The sequence below is a fragment of the Bos grunniens genome, chromosome 3 (genome assembly GCF_055505025.1).
Source record: "Bos grunniens cultivar Pamir isolate PY7600 chromosome 3, Bosgru_T2T1.0, whole genome shotgun sequence".
Lineage (NCBI taxonomy): Eukaryota > Metazoa > Chordata > Mammalia > Artiodactyla > Bovidae > Bos > Bos grunniens.
In genome coordinates this window covers 9308162-9326794 of record NC_141167.1, presented here as the reverse complement: position 1 = coordinate 9326794, position 18633 = coordinate 9308162, and the positions used below count along the sequence as shown (strand labels likewise).

The window sequence follows — 18633 nt, the reverse complement described above, 5'->3', positions numbered from 1 at the left end:
AAGAAGATAAATTATCTGCAGTAAGTATGTATTTTCGTGTTTAAACTCATACTTGATGGTTGTAAAAAATTTAAATGCTACACGAGTGCAATAAAGTTAAAGTGGAAATATTCATTTCCTAGGCCCACATCCCAGAGCAAAATGGCCTATTTGTTTTGTGTAGACACGTCTACATTTTTTTTTCCTATCTGTATGTAAAATTAATGTGTTAATTTTATACTTAAAAAAAATTCTTATAAAAAAAGAAAAATCCGTTCTCCCCACTCCCACAAGAGGGAACTAAGTGATGGTGGGATGTCATTTGGGCTTCTAAGGAAGGAGGGTAGTTATTGAGTTTCTAACAATGTTTCATTAAATCTTCTGGTCCCTCTTGTTGAGAAAGATGTCACTCTCTATGCATGAGAAATCTGCACAGCAGCAAGGTGAACTGACTTGCCTGAGATCGCCCAGCTAGTAATAATCGAGCAGTTATTATGTGCTAAATACTAGGCCATGTGCTCTACAAACACTGTTCTATTACATCCTCCTGACAACCATGGGGGAGGTACTGTTAGGATCCTTCACAGCTGAGCAAACTGAAGCACAGAGTGGGCGCGGAACTTGCCCAAGGCCGCACAGCTCAGTGAAAGGGAGGATGAGCATCCAAGTCCAGGTATTTTGATACCAGAGCGATCGCTTTGAACCACCAAATGCAGTCTGTTTGACTCCAGAGTTCACGCTCCTTTTGTTTGACCACAGAATGGTGGAGGATGAGCTGTGAGGGATTCAGGGGCTGTGGGGAGGCGTGGTTGGAGGGAATCGAGGAAAAGGCTTCCACGGCTTCTAGACAGTCACACGGAGAGCCCCGTGAGGGCAGTGCTCAGGGTGGGCATTCTCGTGTCCACCCGCAGTGGTTAGAAATGCAGGCTCTGGAGCCAGACTCAGTTGAGTTGAGTTCAGTTCAGTCGCTCAGTCGTGTCTGACTCTTTGCGACCCCATGAATCGCAGCACGCCAGGCCTCCCTGTCCATCACCAACTCCCAGAGTTCACCCAAACTCATGTCCATCAAGTCGGTGATGCCATCCAGCCATCTCATCCTCTGTCGTCCCCTTCTCCTCCTGCCCCCAATCCCACCCAGCATCAGGGTCTTTTCCAATGAGTCAACTCTTCGCATGAAGTGGCCAAAGTATTGGAGTTTCAGCCTCAGCATCAGTCCTTCCAATGAATACACAGGACTGGTCTCCTTTAGGATGGACTGGTTGGATCTCCTTGCAGTCCAAGGGACTCACAAGGAGACCCAACCAGACTTCCCAGGTTTAAATCCGGGCTCTGCCACTTCTCTGCTGTGTGTTTCTAGACTAGTTACCTAGGCCCTCTGTTCCCATTTCCTCAACTTGGAAATGAGGCTGAGGCCGGCACCTACCCTGAATTCTGCTGTGAGGGTGAACACCCAGGAAGAGCAGAGCACACGTCGATTGGTGGCTGGCGCCCTGTGAGAGCTCAGTGAGCCTGTGTTTCTGGGGTCACTCTACTCCATCCCCATCCCATATGCCCTTCACCCTGGAGCATCTGAGGTCAGGAGAGGTGGGGCCTCCCTCCCGGGGGACCCCAGCCCCTTGTCAGAAGCCCAGCATGTTAGCCATCTCGTGCTGCCATGACAACATACCACAAGCCAGGTGATGTAAACAACAGAAATGTGTTTTCTCATGTTTCTGGCTGCTGGAAGTCCAAGATCAAGGTGCCAGCAGGGCTGGCCGCTCTCTCCCAATTCCTCTCTCCTTAGCTAGCAGATGGCCGCCGTCTTGCTGTGTCCTCACGCGGCCTTTTTCTCTGTGAACGTGCACTCCTGATGTCTCTTCTTCTTCTAAGGACAGCAGTCCTTTTGGACTAGGGCCCAACCTTGTGACCTCATTTCACCGTCATTGTGTCCTTCAAGTCCCCTCTCCAAAACCAGTCATGTGGGAGTTAAGATTTCAGCCTATGACTTTGCAGGGTCCTAATGCAGTATTTTATTCCTTCCATCAAGCATTTATTGAGCACCTACTCTACTGGGCACTGGGATAAGGCACCGGGTCCCTCTTATTGCTGAATCCTTCTCCCCGTTCAAGGCAGAACCCTCTCCTTTTTTTTTTTTTTTTTTTTGTCTTTTCCCTGTATGCATGTGTGTGTGCCTGTGTGCATATCCTTCTTTTCAGCCTAACATTATGTTAAAAGGAAGAAGGGATATCTTCTTTCTAAGTTTTATTTTATTTACTTATTTGGCTGTGCTGAATCTTCGATACAGCACGCAGGATCTTGGTTGCATAATACAGGATCTTTTCCGTGAGGCACACAGACTCTCTAGTTGTGGTCCTCAGGCTTGGTAGCTGCAGTGCCTGGGTTTCACTGCTATGTAGCATGTGGGATCTTAGTTCCCCGGCCAGGGATCAAACCCGTGTCCCCTCATTGCCCAGGGGATTCCTTACCATTGGGAAATCAGGGAAGTCATCAGCCTAACATTTTTAATGGAAATTTTCAAACACAGAGTAGTATAGTGAACCCCATGTGCCCATAACCCAGCTGCAGCAATTATAAACCCATGGCCTATTTCATTTCATTCATACCCCAGCGTTACCAGTATCTCCCACCGTTACCCTCCTCTGGGATTATTGTGAAGCAAATTTCAGGCATAATATGTAATCAACGTTTTAGTGTGTATCTCTAATAGAGGAAAAGAACACTCTAAAATAGAACTTCAATACTACTGTCTTTAACATTATGAAGATAGTTATTTAACACAATCAAGTTTCCTTGATTCTCTATCTAATCCTTTCTTTCATAGCATTTTAAGTCAGAACCCTGGTGAGGCTGAAGCATTACCATTGGCGGATGCACCCCGCGTCCTCTGTAGGTGGCAGCCCCACTCCCTCGCGGCATTTCTGTTGAGGAAGGCAGGTTGTTTACCCCAGGAGTCTCCTGCAGTCTGAATTCTGGTGATTACATCCCTAGGAGATTGTTTAACATGATCCTCTCTCTCTCGCTTACATTTCCTTTAATTGGCAGTAAGATCTAGAAGCCTAATCAGATTCAGGTTCTGATTTTTGGCCAAAATGTTTTATAAGCAGAGCTCTGGGCCTCCATCAGAGACATGTAATGTCTAGTTGTTACTCTTTGGGTGATATTATTAATAGGAGCCATCAACGATCATAGCCTAGAGATTACAAAATAGTAGCATTTTATCTCTTCTTTTATATGTGGAAACACAGAAAACTTGCCCCCAACAACTATTTGGTTACCCTGAGGTATAGTTGATAAAGGAAAGACAGGAGAAATACTTAATTATTTTCCTTTATTTACCACTTTTAATCTTAATGGGTTGACTCTAGCATCTTCCTAAGTTGAAAAATATTTAATATCATTGCAATCCAAAGGATTTAAACGTACTGTATGCGTTTAAATGCACTGCGGTTGTTACTCTGCTCAGCACTCAAACCATCCCATTGGCCAGAGGGAGCGCTTTGAAATTGGCCCAAACTCATCTTGTACATTTTCTGTCCCTGACCTACAATCAGCTATTTCTCCAAGGAGTCCTGGTTCCTTTTAGTGAGAAATGATATTTAGAATCTGGGTACTGGCAGTGCTTATTACCATTGAGTAGGTCCTTGTTTCTAAACCGTTTCAACAAACAGAGCTAAGTTCGGGATGGGGAACACATGTATACCTGTGGCGGATTCATTTTGATATTTGGCAAAACTAATACAATTATGTAAAGTTTAAAAATAAAATTAGAAAAAAAAAAGAAATACTTTTTAAAAGCTAAAATGCATCATGGGTTCGTTTCATTTCAAATGTAAGTGCATTTTTCTTTTTCACTGAACTTCCCTGATATCATCGCTGTGTCTACTTTCATTTTTGCTGGTAATCCAAGTTCCCGTCCCCTAATATCCACCCAAGAGTCTCAGAATTGTAATCCCAATGCCACGGACAGCTGTATGATTATTGAAAATTGTTTTCGTGATTTTCCTTTCAATTCTTCTGGTCTCTACATCCTACTAGGGATAAACTATCACATTACTGTGTTTTAAAAATCTCTTTAGTTTCTTTATGTATAATTATGCTACCGACTGACATTGATTTTTTTCTGTTCATTGATTTTACACTGCTTTTAAGTTTTAAGAAATTGCTTATCAAAATTAAAGCTTTTTATTGTGGTATAGTTGCTTTACAGAGTTGTGTTAGTTCCTGCTGTACAGAGAAGTGAATCAGTTGTATGTATACATATATATATATATATATATATCCCCTCCTTCTTGAGTCCTCCTCCTACCAAGCCCCCATCCCACCCATCTAGGTCAGCACAGAGCCCCAAGCTGAGCTCCCTGCGCTATACTGCTGGTTCCCGCTATTTTATACCTGATAGTGTACATATGTCCGTTTCTATCTCACAAATCATCCCCTCCCCTTCCTACCCCCTGTCCGCACATCTGTTCTCTACATCTGCATCTTTATTCTATCTGTCCTGCAAATAGGTTCATCAGCACCGTTTTTCCAGATTCCACATATGTCTTCTTTTACTTATGTAAAATATTGACATAGTTCCAAAGCTAAACCTCTAAAAGGAGGCCTATTCTAAGAGAGTCCAGCTTCAGTCCCTTTCCTTTCTGCTCCACCCCCCTCCCTCCATCCATAGGTCATCTTTTGTCTTTGGGTTTTGCGCTTTCATTGACCATTAATATGAGTAAAGGTGTGTGTGTCTCCTACCCTTGTCCTAGACAAATGGAATCATACGGTACCCCTGCTTTTACCACTGTATCTTGCTTTTATTCGCTTAATAAAATGTCCTGGGGACTACTCCGTGATGTTACACAGAATATTCCCCATTCTTGTTTTATAGCTGCATAACTAGTCCATTTTGTTGATTACTCCAATTCATTCAGTCAGCTCCCTAGCACTGAACATTTGAGCTTGTTTCCATTCTTTGGCTATTATAAATAGTGCTGCCTTACATAGCCTGGTGCATATATATATGTCCTTTCATATTTTTGCCAGTGTATCTTTAGGATGGTGGCTCAGACAGTAAAGAGTCTGCCTGCAATGTAGGAGACCCAGGTTCGATCCCTGGGTCGGGAAGATCCCCTGGAGAAGGAAATGGCAATCCACTCCAGTATTCTTGCCTGGAAAATCCCATAGATGGAGGAGCCTGGCAGGCTACAGTCCGTGGGGTCGCAAAGATTCAGACTTGACTGAGAAACTAACACACACAAACACACATCTTTGAGATAGAGTTCTAAAAGTCGAGTTGCTAGGTGAGAGAATAAATGACTGAGTTGTGCTAGATGCTACCAAATTTCCCTGCTTTGGGATTGTGTGCCCTTTGGCGTGTCTAGCTGCAGAGTACTAGAATTCCTACTTTCCCTCAACTTCATGTGTTGTCAGACCTTGCATTTTCCCTACTTGAAGGATGAGAAATAATTTCTTGGTGTAGTTTTGATTTGTATTTTCTTGGTAAGAGCAAGGTTTAAATCTTCTGAAATGTTAAAGAGACACTGTACTTAGGAATCCTCCCCTCCCTCTCCCTGCCTAGCAACTGCCACCTTGGGATATGAAGATGAACTAGAGAGAGTGAAGGACTGAATGAATGGAAAGATTGTTTGCCAAGCACCTAAAGCAGAGAAGAGAGGTCGTAGCCAAAGTAATAAAACAGTATAGCAGAGAAAGAAAACAAAATAGTGACCATCAAAGAAAAGGTCTGAGCTTCCCTCTCTGGTGAGTTGAGGTTGGGCTTTGTTGTGTATACCACTGAATTGAGAGTAGCCGGGGCAGGCAATAGGGGCTCTGTGATCTACGGCTTCCCGCAAAGTGAAGACATCACAGTCCAGCCACCAAAGACACTGGGCCTGTGCTGAATGGGAGCCAAGAGGGAGTCCCCACTCTCTCCTGAGACTCATTACCTGCCTGGGGACCCAGGCATATAGCAGTAGGCAGGCCCCTCCCCACCCTCAAGGGGTCTCACAAGTCAATTGGGAAAGCAGAGGAAAACATTGGTCATTTCAGCAACATGAATGGATGGGTTTTGAAAATGGGTTACCCAGGAAATAATACCCATGGGCAGTTTGTTCTTTCAGTATTTGATAGAGGTGCTGTGTAATTTCTTGTTTTCTCCAAGCCTCAACTGCCTGGTAATGGGATAATAATCCCTGCCTATAAAATCAGGATAATAATGGTTATCTACCTTTTAGTGTTGCAGTTGTCAGGAGGATAATCCACATTAAGCCCAACACATAGTAAACTCAATTCCAGGGAGCTCATACCAGTTGGCTGTGGTTGCCATGCTGTCATGTGCTGCAGGGGAATTTGGAGACAGCACGTTTGAAGTTAACTGGTGGCTCAGTTGGTAAAGAATCTGCCTGCCATGTGGGAGACCTGGGTTCGATTCCTGGGTTGGGAAGATCCCCTGGAGAAGGGAACAGCTACCCACTTCAGTATTTCAGCCTGGAGAATTGGCAGACTACAGTCCATGAGGTTGCAAAGAGTTGGACATGACTGAGTGACTTTCACTTTCCTGCTCTACTAGCTCTTGATCTACTCTCTTAGCCTCAGTTTTTCCTCTGTAAAATGGGGGTGATTTCATGAATGGTGTGCACATTTAAATAAGATAACACACATAAAAGCAGTTAGTATCCTAAATCAGCAGTATGAGTTGTCTACTATTAACCTCATAATTCTTCTTCTTTATCTTCTTTTTAAGTGAACTTTCTAATGTAATTTACTATGAAGAATGCCTGATGATTATTTTAAATTTCTCAGAAGGGTTCTAGAATTGAGAGAGGAAAGTTGTGGTACATTTGGCTATTATTTTATGAGTCTGATTACTTGGGGAAATCTGCAAAAACTTGCAAAGATAGGAGTGTTGTGTAGCTCTTTATCCCCTTTCCTTTCCAGTCTTGTTCAGCACATTTTGGCAGCTGGTAGCACCATGGTAAGGGGAGCCTAAGGAAGCAGAGTTTCTTTTAAAACAAGGAGGCTGTTTGGGGTAAAGTCTCTGGATTTATGCTGTCTTCCTAGGTCTGAATCCAAGCTCTACCACTTGCTAATCCTAGTTAGTTAGCAAAGCCTAGTTACTCAATCTCCTTAAGGCTCCGCTTTCTTAACTGTAAAATAGAGACAAGAATAGCACCCTCCTCTCAGGGTTGGTGTTTTGTGAGGAGTGAGCAATGCCTTGAAGCTTAGCGTGTAACATTCAGTCCGTCGCCGTGATGGTGACAGTGGGAGCAGCTTTGGTGCTCGTCGTGATCAACACCCTCATCATCTGTCTCAGGGAGGGAGATGTCTTATCAGAGTGGTTGATGTTAGACTGTGCTACCAGATAAACCCAGAATCTCAGTGGCTTAAAGACAGGCTACTCAGGCTACACGTGTAACCAGGGTCATGGGACTCTACTCCTCAAGGTCACTTAGATGCCCAGTTGACGGGACTTCCGTCTAGACCCTCACTTTCACAGTCACCAGCTGCAGATCACACTCTGGCTCTTCATGTTCTCACATGGACATGACACACATCATTTCTGCCCTCGATTGATTGGTCAAGGTGGTCACGTGACCTTGCCTAACCCAAAGGGTGGACCATGAAGTCTGAAGGTGGAGCCTTCATGGCCTGAAGGTAGAGCTCTGGACTAGCTCTAATCACCATCTCAGGGCCAAGGGTCTGATTGCGGGAAAAGGCAGGAGTGATGGAAAAGGTGGGAGAGAGTGGGAAGGCGGATGGAGAGAGACTGGGGGCTGAGATGACAGGTTGCAAGCTCAGAGCCAGCTGTGGAGTGTGCCTGGACCCTGAGGGCCTTGTGGTTTACCCGCCGTGACCGAGAGCATGCTTCCATCCACTCACTCATTCAAGCAGCGGTCACTCAGTGTTCCACCCGTGTTCCAAGCACAAGGCTAGGGGCCGGGGACTCCGAGTTGTTCAGGACAAATAACACTGCCCCTGCCCTTGGGGAACTCACAGTGGAGTGGACTGTGCAAGGTTCTGAGCTGAGCTTGGGACCCTGACCGTGGTCCAGGGCCAGCGCTGTGTGTGCAGGGCAGGAGCCAGGCTCATGCCTCTGTCAGAGGCCTGATAATTGAGTGAAGAACAAAGAAAGAACCAGTATGACCCAATATTAGCTGTACTTCAACCCTTCTAGAATGGCAGAGGACTTTGTTTAAAGGATTCTTTTCATTCCTCCCCTCCAGCCCTTCATAAAATTCCAAGTGATGTAACTGGACATATCCATAAAAGTCCCGAAAGACAGAACTCACAGTCTAGATGGTTTATGTAATTCTCCATTAATAAAAAAAAAATACTTGCTGGCAGACACATTTTATAGAAAGACTTTTCTTTATTCATTGTTCCCCCAAGAAAACTGCCTGTCTCCCTTCTTCCCCAGCTCCCTGCGGCGGTCATCTGACTTCGCCCAGTGGCACCATCCTGTCTCCTGGCTGGCCTGGCTTCTACAAGGATGCCCTGAGCTGTGCCTGGGTGATCGAAGCCCAGCCAGGCTACCCCATCAAAATCACCTTCGACAGGTGCCTATAACCACAGCCTGGGCGGTGGGGGTGAGGGGTAATAGCTCTGCTGTGGGTGGCAGGGAAGCTGGGATGGGTGGGGGACCAGCACTGATGCTGCAAGGTCAACAAGGTCAGAGGGCACTGGTGCAGATGCTCTGGGCAGGGACAGGCTGCACTGGCTTTGCTCTTGGCCTTGGTTCAGAAGTGGGGTTTGTGCCATTTAGGGGGCTGTTAGCATCCGAGGAGCATCACCCTGACATTTTCGGTGTGGGAAGGTGGTCTTCCTCACCTCTGACCCAAATCCTGCTCATGTGGCCCACTTCTACTCCCAGCCTGGTTGTGCCCCTCTGGTGGGGAAAGCAGCCACCCAAGTATGAATGTAAACTTCATCTAGACAAAGCTTCCTTGGCCCAGAAGAGCAGTTGCAAACTTTACTGTGAAGGGCCACATAAGAAATATTTTAGGTTTTATGGGACACTTGCAGATATCTGTTGCATAGTCTTTGCTTTAAAAAAAAAAAAAAAACAACTTCTTTATAAATGCAAAAACCATTCTTGGCCCTTAGGCCATACAAAAACAGACTCTAGACCAGATTTGGCCCAGGGGCTGTAGTTGGCTGACCCCTGGCCTGGAACATTCTGACTCCCATGAGGCAAGTCACTGTGCCTCTAGCTCTGAAGATGGGTCACTGCCCGGGCCTCAGAGAAGATTGGGAGAGCTGCGTCCAACCACAGGAGAAGAAGGAGGAAGGTTCAACACAGTAGGGAGGGTTCTCCCGTATCTCCAGTGAATGTGTGCAGACTATATTAAGATACCCCAACCTGCCAAAACCCAGTTCTTCTGATGCAAGCAGGGTCTCTTGTCATTTGCAAATTAATGAGCCTTGGGTTTCTGAAGAAGTCTTCGTCTCCATCTTCGGCAGATTTAAAACCGAGGTCAACTACGACACCCTGGAAGTGCGAGATGGAAGGACGTACTCAGCGCCCTTGATTGGGGTTTACCACGGCACCCAGGTCCCCCAGTTCCTCATCAGCACCAGCAACCACCTCTATCTCCTCTTCTCCACCGACAAGAGCCACTCAGACATCGGCTTCCAGCTCCGCTATGAGAGTGAGTCTCAGGGTGGCGGTGATGGGGCCGGCTGGGTGCCGGGGAGGACTCAGGGCTGAGCTCCGGCAGGGGGACCCGCTCAGCCATGTCCCCAGGGCAGTTCTCAGTTAGGCTGGGCTCCTCAGGAGGTCCTCCTTGCTCTCAGCATCTCTCAGAGCTCAACGTCAGAAAGAATGAAAGGTCCCCTTCTGCGTGCAGATGATTGGGCGCCAGCCTGCTGGGCACCCCGGGAACAGAGTGCTTGACGGATGGTGATGTTGAAGTGAGATGTCATCTCACACTCCCTCACCCTCTCCCATTGCCTGCATTCATTGCTGGTGCCTCAATTGAAAGAGATTTTTTTTTTTTTTTTTTTTTTTTGGTCAAGATAAAGCTGATATATCCGCATTAATATTGGACAAAGTCAATTTTATCTTATATTTTTAAACTTTTTTCTTTTGCATGGGGATGTAACCGATTAACAATGTTGCGATAGTCTTGGGTGAACAGCAAAGGGACTCAGTCACGCGTATACACACATCCATTCTGAAAGAGACTGTTGACTGAGTTCTTTGCAGACCACTGCAGAAAGTTATGGCGGAGAGCACTAGGCGCAGAGGGTTGTTTTCTTACCTGTGATCCTATCTGTAATCCAAGCCGTGTGTGTCACTCCGCTGATGTTTACTGAATGGATGATGAACGAACGAATGATTGCAGCCAACCGGTTGTCCCTGACAGATGGGTCTTCAGATACCCTCACCCAGTACCGACAGCCACATTTGAGGAGCAGGCAGATGACAGTCCAGCCTTCTCCCAGCCAGGACTCTCTCTCCCTCCCTTTGTGAGTCAGCTGGGGTCCCCCTGTGGTTGCAGGGAACTGTCTGTTCCAGCCGTGGGCTCTCTTTTCCAGCTATCACACTGCAGTCGGACCACTGTCTGGATCCAGGGATCCCTGTCAACGGGCAACGTCATGGGAACGACTTCTACGTGGGTGCCCTGGTGACCTTCAGCTGCGACTCGGGCTACACACTGAGCGACGGGGAGCCCCTGGAGTGTGAGCCCAACTTCCAGTGGAGTCGGGCCCTGCCCAGCTGCGAAGGTGAGCCTCACCAGGAGGGGGCGCTAAAGTAGAGGAGCCTTTTCTGCCGTGAAAACCTAGGCACGGACTCCAAGATCCCCTGTCAGTGAGGAGTGGGAGGTTTGAACAAGAGCGGGGCTAGGATCCTAGGGGGATTCTGGGGAAAGCTCCCGGGGCCACCTCAGTCTTTCAGGGTCCTTTTTCCCTCTTCTCCAGCTCTCTGTGGTGGCTTCATTCAAGGCTCCAGTGGGACCATCTTATCACCAGGGTTCCCTGACTTCTACCCCAACAACTTGAACTGCACCTGGATTATTGAAACATCACATGGCAAGGGTGAGTGTTTAGGCCCATGGCAGGCATTGGGCTGCGACGTGGTCAGGGCCCTAAGATCCCCATATCCAGATGGCCTCCACGAGGCTGTCCCTGTATAGTAACCTCTGGGCTTAGTCTGGATTTTTCTCACCAACCAGAAAACTCTCCGAACATTCCTATCTCTTCAAAGCACAGAACTCATCCTCTAGCAAATATTTTTCAAACCTAAAAATCTCCATTCTGCAAGAGATCTTAGAGAATGCCAGCTCTCAAAACCTACTTAATGAGGGAATCTTCTCTATATTACTCCCTACAAGATGGCATCACACCTCTGTGTAAACACCCCGGTGGTAGAGAGGTGGCCAGCCCACTCAGCACAGGGGTTCCTGTTCTCGTTTTCTGATCGACCTGACCCCTCCTGATAACCTGAGACTGAGTTCCTTATACCAAGTGCTGACGGGACATAGGCTGCTTCTGCTCCCTGCCCCTCACACCCAATCTTCAGATACTGTCTGGAGCCATCTTCCTCTCACAGAACTCACACTGTTCCTCAGATGAGTGTTTTTGTGTATGTTTTTCATCAGTCAGGCCTCTTGCTCCACCTTCCCTGACATAAATGACCCTTGGGAGCCCAAGTCCAAAGTAAGATGCTGGCTATAAATAAACATTAATTAATATACTCTTTTATTCAGCAAGTATTTTTTTGGGGGGGGGGAGGTGGGCTTAAAACAACAGAAATTTATTCTTTGCACAGTTCAGGAGTCCAGAAATCCAAAATCAAGGAGCTGGTTCCTCCCGGAGCTTCTAAGTGAGAAACTGTCCCCTGCTTCTCCTCTAGGATCTGGTGACTGCCAGCAGTCCATGGTGTTCCTTGGCTGGGAGACACATTATTCCAGTCTCTATTCAGCAAATACTGATTGAATGCCCCCTGTGTGGTAGATGCTGGGGCTGGGAATATACACTAATCAGGCAGATATGACTTCTGCCCTCAGAAGCGTCCTCTGAAGTTCATGAGCCGAGGTTCTCTGCAGTTTGGCAGCTACTCTAATGCTAGACCCTACCCTAGAGGTTTAGATTTTCTACTTTGGAGGTGGAAACGAGGCATCTATGTTTTAGGACACTTCACTGCTAACTGTGATACATGCCCAAAAATAAGAACTTCTGATCTAGAAGAATTAAATGTAGAAAAGTCAAGAAAAAATTTAAAAAGAAGAGTAACTATTCCAAATATTAAAATGTTATTATGGGCTCAAATAATTTTAATGATGCCGTATAAATATAGGAACGGACACACAAATCAGTGGGGGAGAATAAAGATCCAGAAATAGATTCCCCTGTGTTTGTGCATGTGTGTGTGAGAGAGAGAGCAAGTGTGTGTGTATGTGAATGTGTATGTGTGAGAGAGAGACAGTTTTTAGTGTATGATTAATGTGTCATTTCCAATCCATTAAAGAGAGGATGGATTTTTTAATAAATGGTTTTGAAACAGTGGGCTTAACCATTTGGAAAAAAGAAAAAACCAAATCATACCTCACACATTTAACCACAAATTCTAGTAATAGAAAGATATGAAAGTCTAACCTCAGGTGGGACATACTTGAAGAACAGCAGCAAAAGTAGACTCCATAAAGGCATAGACTGTTATGTTTGATTCAATAACACTTTAAATGGATTTAGGGTTTTTAAAAAAAAATGTGTATAAATATTTAAAATATTCATATAAAATATTTAAATAGTTAATGAACAAAAATATTTGTAACCTATGTAATCATCTAAGAACCACTGCTGCTGCTGGTGCTAAGTCGCTTCAGTTGTGTCCAACTCTGTGTGACCCCATAGACAGCAGCCCACCACGCTTCCCCGTCCCTGGGATTCTCCAGGCAAGAACACTGGAGTGGGTTGCCATTTCCTTCTCCAATGCATGAAAGTGAAAAGTGAAAGTGAAGTCGCTCAGTCGTGTCCGACTCTTAGCGACCCCATGGACTGCAGCCCACCAGGCTCCTCCATCCATGGGATTTTCCAGGCAGGAGTACTGGAGTGGGGTGCCATTGCCTTCTCTGCTAGCCTGATATAAAAAGAGCTCTTAACATTAAAAAAAAAAATACACCTGATCCACAGGTCGGTGGTTGTTGTTGTTGTTCTTTTGCTCAGTTGTGTCCAACTCTTCGTGACGCCATGGACTGCAGCACACCAGGCTTCCCTGTCCTTCACCATCTCCCAGAGTTTACTCAAGCTCATGTCCATTGAGTTGGTGATGCCATTCAACCATCTCATCCTCTGTCGTCCCCTTCTCCTCCTGCCCTCAATCTTTCCCAGCATCAGGGTCTTTTCAAATGAGTCAGCTCTTCGCATCAGGTGGCCAAAGTATTAGAGCTTCAGCTTAAGCATCAGTCCTTCCAATGAATATTCAGGGTTGATTTCCTTTAGGATTGATTGGTTTAATCTCCTTGCTGTTCAAGGGACTCTCAAGAGTCTTTTCCAACACCGCAGTTCAAAAGTATCAATTCTTTGGCTCTCAGCCTTCTTTATGGCCCAACTCTCACTTCCATACATGACTACTGGAAAAACCATAAGTTTAACTGTATGGACCAACATTTCTGCTTTTTAATATGCTGTCCAGGTTTGTCATAGCCTTTCTTCCAAGGAGCACGCATCTTGTAATTTCATGGCTGCAGTCACCATACACAGCAATTTTGGAGCCCAAGAAAATAAAGTCTGTGACTATTTCCATTGTTTCCCCATGTATTTGCCATGAAGTGATGGGACTGGATGCCTTCACTTTTGGAATGTTGAGTTTTAAGCCAGCTTTTTCACTCTCCTCTTTCACCTTCATCAAGAGGCTGTTTAGTCCCTCTTTGCTTTCTTCCATAAGGGTGGTGTCATCTGCCTATCTGAGGTTATTGATATAGCAAAGCTATCAACTAGCACTTCATTACAGAAGAAATACAAATGAAAAGACCTCAACCCCACCAACAATTTTAAAAGTGCATCTTCACCCAGTAACCAAATGCCATGTCTCTTTTCAAGTCAGCAGAGAATATCATAACAGTGTGGGGACCATTCGGAGACAGGCGTGCTCTTCTTTGGTGCCAATGTTGTGTGAAACCATTCAAACTTCCCAGAGGACGATTAAGCAGTGAATCAAAAGCCTTAAGAACGTATGTGCTCTGGACCCAGCAGTTCTACTTCTTGGAATTTATCTCAAGAAAATAAATAAACTTTATATCAAGATTTAGCTACAAAGATGTCCCCTAAAACACTTTATTCATTAAAAAAAAAAAAAGAAAGAAAAACTAGTAACTACTCAGATGTTCATCAGTAAGGAAACATTAAGTCAATGTATGGTATAGCCAAATAATGAAAAATTACCATGCAGCTAAAGGAATGGTGTGAAAAAATATTTTAAAATTAAATATTTATTGACTAAATAAAGAAGTTTGCCAAAATAATATATTTATAAAATATTTATAAATAAAAGGCGGGCAACGCCACAGGGCTTGCTCCACTGTGTCTGTCTAGTACCCACAGTAAGCGCATTTGTTAAAAATTTGTTGAACTGTGCAACTTAGCAGCAGCAGCAATACAGTCCTACAAATTTTTAACAAATGCACTTACTGTGGGTAATGCACTTTCATGCATTGGAGAAGGAAATGGCAACCCACTCCAGTGTTCTTGCCTGGAGAATCCCAGGGACGGAAGGAGCCTGGTGGGCTGCCGTCTATGGGGTCGCACAAAGTCGGACACAACTGAAGCAACTTAGCAGCAGCAGCAACACAGTTCAACAAATTTTTAACAAATGCGCTTACTGTGGGTACTAGACAGACTCAGTGGAGCAAGCCCTGTGGCATTGCCTGCCTTGTGGTTAAGTGGCAGAGATCCAGCCTGAGAGACCTCTCAATAGATCATGCCCAATGCTGGGACAGAGCAGACAGAAGTAGGAAAGCGTCGGAGGCTTGCCCAGGGGTTAGGCAGGAGTCCTGGAGTTGAAACTTAGGCCTGTCTCCAAGGGTGAACAGGAATTAGCTAGGATCATCAAGAGGTCACTAGCGTATAACCAGGTCACTTCTTCCTTAGAACCATGGAAAGCATCACCAAACCCTTAGCATTGAGCCCCAAATGGTGAAATAGCTAGTGTGGCCCTCATGGCCCTGGTTGTACCTTTCTCAGCCTCCTTGTGAGCCCTCTAAAAAATTAAGATCTAGCTACATGGAACTTCTTTCAGTACCTAGGCTTTCATTGTCCTCTAGAGCAGGGGTCCCCAACCTCCAGGATCTAATGCCTGAGGCTCCGAGGTGAAGCTGATAAAACAATAATAGAAATAAAATGTACAATAAATGTAATGCACTTGAAACAGCCTGAAACTATCCCCACACTGGTCTGTGGAAAAATTGTCTACCACAAAACCAGTTCCTGGTGCCAAAAAGGTTGGGGGATGCTGTTCTAGAGCTTTGCATATGGGGTACTTTTCTTCTGTAACATTTCCTCTCCCCGCACCATCTCCAGCATTCCCCTCGTGTGGCCAGCTCCTTCATCCTTCTCAGGAGCCTTCCAGACCCCCTGCCCCCAGTCCTGGGTCTAGGGGGGGCTCCCTCCCATGGGCCACCACGTGATCCTTTACTTTCCAACTTCAGTCTTCACTCTGCCTGTACGGAACTCGCATCTTCATCATCCATCTCCCAGACTGACTCTGAGCTCTTCCAGAGACACGTCTGCCTTGTTTCCTGCAGTTTCCCCAGCTGCTGGATTGATGCTGGCACAGAAGAAACTCAAGAAATAGCTCTATGAATTGAATTAAACTGAACTCAGACCCTTCCCAGAGGGCAGGCACCCCTCAGGCTCTGTCTGCAACAGTATCTCCAGTTAACAGACCTGTGAGGCTGCTGACTCTTGATTGCTCCCCACCAGTAAAAGTACAACTGGGGAACTCAAAACTCTGTGAAAGTCAGGATTGTTCAACTTGCCACATGCCCAGCCCAAGGGAAGAGCCAGTTCAGGAGTCCAGATAACATGTCCTCGCTAAGACCCCGGGACTAACATCTTTAAACCCACAAGACTATCTGGAAGTCAGATGAACTGAGCACGGAGAATGCCTTCTGTGCTGGGCACTGTGCTATGGGCTTTGCACATGCTGCCCCAAGGGTTCCTCTCTCCAGGGATTGAATGTCACCTAAAGGTACTGAGCGACTGAACTGAAGGTACAGAGCAATGTTGGCCCAGATCCTTCTTTTTTAAAATTTTCATTGTTGTTCAGTCACTAAATAATGTCTGACTCTTCATGACTCCTTGGACTATAGCATACCAGGCTTCCCTGTCCTTCACCATCTCCCAGAGTTGCTCAAGCTCATGTCCATTGAGTTGGTGATGCCATCCAACCATCTCATTCTCTGTCGCCCCTTCTCCTCTGCTCTCAATCTTTGCCAGCAACAGGGTCTTTTCCAGTGAGTCAGCTGTTTGCATCATGTGGCCAAGGTATTGGAGCTTCAGCTTTAGCATCAGTCCTTCCAGTGAATATTCAGGGTTGATTTCCTTTAGGATCGAGTAATTTGATGTCCTTGCTCTCCAAGGGACTCTCAAGAGTCTTCTCCAGCACCACAGTTTGAAAGCATCAATTCTTTGGTATTCAGCCTTCTTTATGGTCCAACTCTCATATCCATACACGATTACTGGAAAAACCATAGCTTTATCTGCATCCTTCGTCGGCAAAGTGATGTCTCTGCTTTTTTATTATTATTGATAAATTAATTAGGATGACAGATTTTATCAATGAGGTCTAAGGAAAAGTACAGAATATACTAAAAAGTACTGAGACTTCCTATGTATGTATATATACAGATATCTTCAAATTGGATAATTATAATTATCTAACACTTTCAAATTAGACTGCTTTTTAAAAACATCAGATTATATTAATTGGCACACATTTTTGCACCCCAGACCTTTCCCCCAGTAGATGAGCTCTGGGTCCAGGTCCGCCTTCCTCCAGACCGTCTCCTCTCCTAACGCCCTGCTCTTTCTGCCCCAGTGAGAGGTCGCTGTCCTTCACACGATTCTGCACGCTTCACTCCAGTGGAGTCCTTGTTTGCGTGTGCATCTGTCACACCAAATCTGGATTCAGACTCCAACACTGCCTCTCTATTTCTGTGACAATGTCTTCATTTTCACACAATGGCCGAAGGAGCCCCAAGCGGTCAACACAGCTGGGAAAGCCAGGGGTTTCATCTCCGCTGTTTACTCATCCTTAGGATGCCTGCCAAGTGTTTCCTCCTTTGGAGGGGTTGTATTTGCATGCTCAAAAAACAGAAAGCACAGTGCTTAATTCAGCTTTGTTTCCACCCGCTACTGTGTCTGACCCAGCCTCCACGCAGCCCTCTGCTCCACCAAGCCTCTTGCCAAGCTCTGCAGAAGGAGAATGGTCTTCTCGTATGCACACGTGTTTACGTGTCAGGAGTACAGGATACCTGCAGGCTCACGTGCCCGTGGGACTCCACGCGTGCTTACACCCCTCATGTCACAGACTGTGACCGCTGTGACGCCTTCCCAACCCCAGGGCACAGTCACCCACCCTCCCTCTGTGCCCCCGCTCTGGATCTCATTGCTGGTGTGTCTGTCTCCTCCACCAGGCTGGGAGATCTTTCTCAGTACCTAGCACAGATCTGGCACTTAGCAGGCACTCGAGATCTATCTCTTTCTTTAAGATTTATTTATTTATTGGTCGTAATGGGTCTTCGTTGCTGCATGCAGACTTTCTCTAGTTGTTGGCAGGCAGGGGCTACTCTTCGTTACGGTCTGTGGGCTTCTCACTGCAGCAGCTTCTCTTGTTGTGGAGCCCGGCTCCAGGTGAACACACTTCAGTAGCTGTAGGACATGGGCTCAGTAGTTGCAGCTCTCGGGCTCTGGAGCATTGGCTCAGTAGCTGTGGTACATGGGCTCAGTTGCTGTGCGGCATGTGGGATCTTCCTGGACCAGGAATCAAATTATCCTCCCTTGCCTTACAAGGCAGATTCTTGACCCCTGAACCACCAGGGAAGCCCAGGATCTATTTCGTTAGTAAATAGATAAATGGGTGCATGTCAGCTGCCTGAACACAGGACATTTACAAACTGCTTCCCTGGTCCCACCACCTCTATGGGGTTCTGTTCCCCCAACCCCCGCCCGTAGAATCCCCAGTATTCTGTATCGCCAGTTTCTATCAACACAGAGGCAAAGTAATGAAAACATCTAAAATGCTTTAGCATGAAGACCTTGCATCTAACCACCATTTATCCCGAACATGTCAGTGATTATCTAGAGAAGTAGTCCTCACACTTGTATGTACCTCCACATCTCTTGGAGGATCTTGTTAGCATGCGAATGCTGATTTAGGATGTCTGAGGTGGAGGCCGAGATTCTGCATTCCCAACAAGCTCCCAGGCGATGCCCAGGATCCCGAGGTCTGTGGACTTTGAACAGCAAGTGGGCACAGCATTCCTTTCCTGCCCGCATCCCTGCCCTGGCACATCCATGGGGTGGATTCCCATAGGCACACTCGCTCGTGGGCGGACATGCATTGTACATCCGTCCACCCAAACCCAGCTGCCATCTGGACAAGTTCAAGCGTTGCTCTAGGTGCTAAGATCTTGCTGCTCTATTACCTTGCTCACCTCCTGGACCCTC

At 46.1% G+C, this 18633-nt stretch overlaps 1 protein-coding gene across 2 annotated transcripts in view; it reads left to right on the top strand.

The window, feature by feature from the left end:
• Positions 1 to 18633, top strand: part of CSMD2 (CUB and Sushi multiple domains 2) — a 693739-nt gene that overhangs the window by 454496 nt on the left and 220610 nt on the right. For both annotated transcript variants that reach the window (XM_086378081.1, XM_086378078.1), the window contains exons 16-19: positions 8381 to 8519; positions 9424 to 9611; positions 10501 to 10689; positions 10885 to 11001. In XM_086378081.1, the coding sequence (XP_086234207.1) occupies positions 8381 to 8519; positions 9424 to 9611; positions 10501 to 10689; positions 10885 to 11001 (633 nt within the window). The remainder of the gene's footprint in view (positions 1 to 8380; positions 8520 to 9423; positions 9612 to 10500; positions 10690 to 10884; positions 11002 to 18633) is intronic.